Source organism: Anopheles aquasalis, chromosome 2 (assembly GCF_943734665.1).
Source record: "Anopheles aquasalis chromosome 2, idAnoAquaMG_Q_19, whole genome shotgun sequence".
Taxonomy (NCBI): domain Eukaryota; kingdom Metazoa; phylum Arthropoda; class Insecta; order Diptera; family Culicidae; genus Anopheles; species Anopheles aquasalis.
Window position 1 is genome coordinate 25,021,352 of NC_064877.1, and position 7,216 is coordinate 25,028,567.

The 7,216-nt window shown below is 48.4% G+C and overlaps 1 protein-coding gene across 5 annotated transcripts in view; it reads left to right on the plus strand.

Annotated features, from left to right (window-relative positions):
* The window catches only part of LOC126570824 (uncharacterized), a 66,549-nt gene extending 60,010 nt beyond the window's left edge, over positions 1-6,539 (plus strand). For 4 of the 5 annotated variants that reach the window (XM_050228857.1, XM_050228856.1, XM_050228860.1 and 1 more), the window contains 3 exons: positions 1,432-2,412; positions 2,487-2,642; positions 4,476-6,539. In XM_050228857.1, coding sequence (XP_050084814.1) covers positions 1,432-2,412; positions 2,487-2,642; positions 4,476-4,976 — 1,638 coding nt within the window. In that variant the 3' untranslated portion in view covers positions 4,977-6,539. The remainder of the gene's footprint in view (positions 1-1,431; positions 2,413-2,486; positions 2,643-4,475) is intronic. The other variant, XM_050228859.1, reaches the window with a different exon arrangement.
* The last annotated feature ends 677 nt before the right edge of the window (positions 6,540-7,216 follow it).

Sequence of the window (7,216 nt, forward strand, 5' to 3'; positions counted from 1 at the left end):
AAAAGAAGTGTCTACCGAGCCGAATCAGAAACACGGACACCCACTGCACCCACTGCTCAGGGCAGGGATCCGCCCTCTGTTCAAACCATTTTCCACTGCATTATGCAAACGGAACATCCACCTTACCGTAGCTGGCGCCTGTCGACTTTGGAACCGATACCGGGCTAACACCCTGCTGCGAGTCGCGGAGATCGGTAAACGGAGTAACACCACGAGCATCGCTGGCCCCCAGTTTCCCGGAGAATAGCTTGCAAAATGACACCCTTTTTCATAAGGCACGGCGATGGCACGGATTCCCGGAACATAATACATCTTATCCGCCCGTTCTGCCACGTGCTGCTGCTGCTGCTGCTGCGCGGAACCCGATGAGAAAGTTATTAAATCGGCGAGGATAATTCCGTGGTGCAAAATTTCGTCCACCCGGGAGCATGAGGTGTGCCCGACCGCGGAAGCGTTGGAGCACGAAATGAAGTGAACTCATGCCGCGTTGTGGCGTAGCGTGGCGTGACGTGTCGCTATGGCGCCTCCACTGCTGCCGTGAGCTTGGGATTAAAAGTGTTCTCGTTCTCGCACCTGTGTCCGTGGAACCAGCGAGATTGGATGGTTTTGGTGTTGGTTCTGCATAAATTTGTTGGCGAGCATCATCGGGGTGACATCGATGTCCTTTGGAATCGTTTTTTTTTTAGTGGAGTGCCGGACAATCCTTTGGAGTATACCTGAACTAAGACATTGCAAAGAACCAAAGCTCCTTCTTCGGTTCCTTTGCTTAAACAACATTTTACGACAAAAATACGTGGCCCTTCGACTTCGGGTTCCAACTAGAGACTCATCGCAACAGCCATGCATACCGGTATCATCATCATCATCGTTCTCGTCGTCCTCGCCGTCGTCAACATGCCAGCCAACTTGGATGAATCGCTGGGTCGTCCCATCCGAGGCCAGGCCCTTTTTGAGGCCAGGATTCATCGTTCATCCTTCCGCTCGGTCGCTGAATGGAGCTAATCTCATTCGCTTAATTTAGTCCCGGAGCTAACGAAACGTAATTTGGTCGCAACCGTCCAGTCCACCACCGCCACCGGTCCCCCGTCGTCCGGAGCCACCGGTCCACCGTCGTCAGCAGTCTCCGGTACCTTTCATCGTTCCGTACGTTCGCTCGGAAGTCGTATGACCGACTCCCGGTCGTATCGTATCACAAGCCATACCGGTTCTCTCTCTCTCTCTCTCTCTCTCTCTCTCTCACTGGCACACACATACGCACACGCACCGTAGCTGACAAGACCGGTCCACGAGGACCGAGAAGGGAAAGCCCATTTCCGATGACAAATTAATCCACTTCAGCATAATAATAATGAACTTCTTTCACGCGTTGCTGATGATGATGCCTTACTCTGATGTCCCTTTTGCTCTGTTTCCGTTCCCTTTTCTCCACAGACATCCTACCCACCGGTACTGCAACCGCTACCACCACAGGGTGCCTCTGTCCCGCCCAGTGCACTCGGTGGGCTACTGGGTTCACCGGCAGCGATTCAACAGAGCCGTCCCCAGGCCGTGACGTTGCCGAGAGGGAAACCGCCGCTACCGGTTAAGGGCCACGGAGGTCTCCCGAAAGTGGGATCGTCCGCTTCCCCCGTATACGTGTCACCAGCGGTCAGCCAGATGACCAAAGCTACCTCCCTTCCCCTGGGTGTTCCTCCCTTCCGACCGATCCCTAAACCGACCGAGCCGGAACCGGTGAGATACGATCCGTCCGTCCACCGGCGTAACTTTGCCCTCAAGACCTCCCAAACTCCCGACCCCTCCTTCCAGAGCCAGCTCATGAACCAGACCTCCTCCTATCACCGTACCGCTAGTACCTCCCTCTCCCGCACACCCGGCGTTACCGGTGGTGCTGCTCCCCCTAACCAGCAGATCATCTACAAGGAAGCGCCGCACCTGCAGGTCCAGAAGGTCCCAGCATTCCAGGCGATGCCAGAATCGGTGTCCCGCATCTCGACCGGACCGGTCGTCCAGATCGACAACAAACTGCAACCGGCCGTGATCAAGAACTCCATCATGAGCATTCCACCGCGTCGCCAATCGCCATCGTCATCATCGTCGTCGTCGTTTTCGGTGGGAAAACCAAGCTACTCGAGCACGGTGACTGCTACGGCGGCTGATGCAGACGCAACCGAGGGAGTCGATTTGATGGGCCACACCGTGGAGGAGTTGGCGGCCGCTGCCAATGTAAGCGTCGAAGTCATTAAGGAAGCGATCCGAGTTCGGCAGCAGGAAATGCGCGCCCAGAAGCAGTACGAGCGGCAGCAGGCTGCTTACGCCCAGGCTCAGTTCTTGGCGGCGCAGCAAACGACCACGACCACCACAACGACCACTACGCCACGTCCGAGACGTTATCCGACCAACATGGGACACAAGGTATGTTACATTCTAGGGACATTCCCGAGGCAAGTCTTTCGCTGTAGCTACAAATGTCTTCCGCCCATTTCTAGGTTATGAACGCACCGAAGGAGTACTACCCGGTGGGATACGATAAGAACTTTGATGACAACTTCACCTCCAAGGTTGACCTACCGCACACGACGTTCAACTGTGGCGAACAGAAGCACTTCCCGGGGCTCTATGGTGACGAGGACTTGGGTTGTATGGTATGTATTCGGGGGGCGGGGCGAGGGTTGCTAATGGGAAACGGTTCTGTGATTGATGCTGAACGGAGATCTTTCCAACTAGAATCGATTCCACAGTTTACTGGCATTCGAATAGCATCTGGTGCTCGAAGTTGAAGCACTCAGGGAAATCCTCTCGAGCGATCCACCGTTGTGATCGTTTGTGTTTGATTTGCGTCGGATTGGAGCTTAGCATGCATCCACGGGTGCTTCACGAAACTCGTCGTTCACCATTCTGGATGTATAGATCTACCGAGAGCTCGCACAAGCATTAGTACATTTTGAAAGCGCTATGCACTAGGAAGGGTCGACACAAAGGGGAGCGAGGGCCATTCAGTGAAAGCATTCATTAGCACCCGCCGATTCCGTTCCGTTCCCAAGGGGCGAATGCAGAGTTTTAGACGAGCTGCGGAATGGTAACTTTCGGTTGGATTACGACTAAAGCACCGGAATGGTGGAGGATGCATCGCGTTGTGAATGCATTCTCGATTGTACAGCTTGGATTTAGATTCACTGCCAGATGATTCGTTAGAGCCACATTCAGAAATGAACGAAATAAAAGCTCTATAGCTTTAAAGGGGGGCGGGGAGGGGGGGGTGGCTAAGGTTTTTTAATGAATGCTGATCCTTTAAAGAATGTTGCGTGCATTTTTTTTATCAATCGAAGCAAAACTGACAAACATATAGAATTTTTTAAAACCGCATACCTAAAAACCAACGTTTTTAAAGTTGGTGCCCATCGTAGCATAAAAAACTAACACAAAACTAACGAAAAAACTTAATCTTTACACTATTTGCTAGGTAGCCACGTTGAGTTTTCATAAAAAATGGTGCTACTTTATTTTAAACAATTATGTAAAAACTGGGTTTTTTGGTAAAGTCGTAAAAAGCATCATTTTTTCATCTTCATAAATCTGCCACAAATGGAAAAAATGGAAATTCAACAAAAACTCGACTGGGCTACCTGGATAAACTTATAATCTATCAAAAGAATATCGATTTGTGCTTTTTCTGATGACCCACCAGACGGCTGCGATGGGCTACGTTTTTGGTGCGAATCAAAAGACTTGCACGATTAAGCGACGAACCCGGTTTGATCATTGATCAATCCGTTACCTTCCTATAAATGCCTTCCTAATGTTTATTTCACGGATGAAGTTTTTAACAAATCTTCCCCAAAATACATCCAAATATTCTTGAAAAGTTGTAGTTTAATATAACATCCACTAGAAAAAAGGTGATTGGTTTCTTCCCAAAAAATCGTCATAAATGAACCGTTTTACGAAACGAATTAACCTTAGCCCTCTTTAAATGGAGAACAGAGTTTTTGAATTGTGCACCTCGCACATTGAGTTCCATTTTGAATTGCCTCCGCACCGTTCCCATTGCCAGGCGAGACAAAGATAAGGCAATTTATGAAGATGTAATGGATGGTAATGGCACAGGATCAGAATGGTACGAGTTATGCTCTCGACGCTTTGGTGCACTGTGTTGCCAACGGAATGCAGATGGCGTCTGAATTCAGATGCCAAAGGGAACTGACATAAATTAGCATTTTAATAAGGGATCCAATTCCAACGTCAGCACCACAGACATGGCTTTACCATGTTGGCAGGGCATGGCAAGGATTCTTTCTAACCTGGAACATCATGGAATATGCTAACCAGACAACATGGCTGCATCGAAATGATGTTGCAGGTGTTCTTTCTACTACGTCGTAGAAGATAATTAGAATTTCTTTCAAAAAGTCACTAGAATTCACACATTGCATCAAAAACCTCTCATTTATCTGTCTCTCCTCTCCCGTTTTCCACAGGTCTTCCACGTGTGCGCCCTGACGGACGATGGATTGATCATGAAATCGTTCCTGTGCCCGGAGAGCACACTGTTCGACCAGACGGTGCTGAAGTGCAACTGGTGGTTCTACGTGGACTGCAAGAGCAGCAAGAACCTGTACGACTCGAACCTGCCGGTATCGAAGAGCTACCAGCTGATGAAGGCCCTGTCGTTCTTCTCGTCCAACTACAAAAATACGGGCGATTCGGCGGAAAGTGGGGTCGACGTGGAGGCGCTCAAGAACAGTGTCGCCACGGCCGTAGCGGTCGGTGGATCGGCTCGCTCGCTCGACAATGACAACAGCATTGCCGGCTCGACGGGTGAAACGGAACAACGGTTCTCTGCGCCATCTTCTTCCTCGAGCAGCAGCAGCAGCAGCAGCAACAGTCCAAAGGACAATACTACCGTCACATCAGTAGTACCAGCAAACAGTAGTAACAACACCAGCAACAGCAGCAGCAAACAGCAAGAATCGACGTAAACCGGTACGCAGAGAGCGGATCGAAGACCGAAGAAGGATTGTAGCACGGAAACAAGAGAAAAAGCATTCGTCGGTGCGGTCGCGGATATGTTTTCACTCGCATCATCTCGGCTCGCATCAATCTGATATCGCACGAGGGCGGAGGACGAACCGAAGATACCTACCTGGTGCTTTCCCGGGCACCTACATTCCTGCTGGCGTGCCAATCGTTCCCATTCGTTCGGTCCTCTCGGGCGACGGGCAACAGCGACTTCTATTTCGATCCTTTTCTCGAACTCACATCCTTCTCGTCGTTTGCACGTTTATACAATTTGCGTTCCTGTGCGACCACCCGACCGTTCGTTCGGTATGAGATTGCAAACGACGGTAGTGATGCGTGTTCCGGTTGCAATTGCACAAAGATCGGAGGGACGACAATCCGACTGTTACACAAGTAGTAGACTGTAACGAACCAGGTGGTCGAGGTTGAGCTGTACCCCCCCGGCATAATTCCATTCTGCATGATGCTCTAATATCGCTAGAATAAGTATTTATTTTACTCGCATGACACGCGGAGAGCGCAACTCCGAGCGGTGACTAATCCCTGAAGCGCCGGGAAGGGCAGACTTCACTCGCTGAACGCTCTGTGTGTCGGTCGGAAAATCGAAAAAGACTTTTTTGTGTTTTCTCTTTTTTGTTTTTTCATTTTTTTTATTTTGCTAGAGTAAGTAATCGAATGTTTCCATCGAATGCTTTGTAGCGATCACAGGTTGGTTTCCGTCCCGTCCTTTACTCCGGACTTACTCGGTTAGCTAGCGGTAAACGCCACTCCAGAAGGTATTTTAGTTAAGCTTACACACTAGTGACAGTTTTACAACCTTACAAACTAATCAGTTTCTCTCGGGTATGTGGCAGCATTACTGCTTCCCTTTTTTATATGTGTACGAATTAGCCAAACTCGAACAGTAATGCAGGCGAGGCGCGAGAGGCTGCTTGTTTCGGGATATATTTATTTTCTTAAAGGTATAAGACCCGTTTTTAGGCGGATTCGTGCTACAATAGTTCGTGCAGCAGTTATGATAGTGATTACAAGTTTAGATTACAGTGACGGTACTACGGTAGATTACGATTAGCGGATAGGTCAGACTCAAATCAAACAGTAACACGGAACCACTTACAATAAATCAAACGAACCATAATTCCAATGAATGATTCCGGTCCTCTTGTTACTTCTACATTCAGTCCTATAAGTAGTAGGTCCAGTTGTTACATGAAATAGCGTAGTGGGATTTCCATTTCCGTTTTTTTTGTTTTTGGCTAAATCTGTAACACTCTTGAACACACACCTAAAAGTTGCTCACGTAGGAGATAGGAATGGGAAGGAATTAATAAAGACAGTTAGCGCCCGGGGTTGGTACTGAAAAATGCAGAAAAAAAGGGTCGGCGTGAAAGGTAGCAGACCGGCCGATCGAGTGAGGACCTGGATGGAGTGGATTGCCACTTAGATTGTCAGCAAGCATTGGCAGTTTCTACTCGTGGGCGTGTTGTATCATACTGATAAAGTGAACTCAGAAAAATCGTTCATTGTAATTGTGTTGGTATCGTTTTTTTAAAAAAGTCCGAAAAGCAGAAAACGATCTCTTCAAGCCACACACGTGGTAAGTAAAATTCTTTGAACATTTTGAACATGAATATTTTGAGCTTCATTTTGGGCGTAAAAGTTTGTGTCTGTAGGATTACTCGTAAATCGTACTCCAACGCTAAAGAAGAAATTACCCGTTTAGAAATCCCGGAGACTTTTAATTTTTACAAACACGGTTTCACAATTTTTCACAGTTTTCACGGTTTTATCTCAGTTTGCGCTCCGTGCGGTACGGCCTACTGCATTCGAGCAGTCCATCTCGTTCGAACAGAAAACGGCCGAATGCATGCAAAGTTCATACACTGCTCGAATAAGATTTTTCAAACTGTTTTTCCTCGACCAACCGTTTTTCCAGATATACCTGCTGGTCCTCGTGTCCATGGGGAAGAAAAATGCTGTCGTGGTTCGCTTCTCATGAATCATACCGTCTCGAAAACACTGAACTGCAGCATGAGCTATAAGGCGAGCTATGAATCGAAAGGCAGCCAAAAAGAACAATAGTAAATTGCCCAAACGTTTAACAGGTGTCTTCTAATGCTTGTTATGTTTCCTCTTGTTCAGTGAAAACGGAGCATCATTCTCGTCCCCGAACAGTTCCAGAACATCGCAAAAGCGTTAT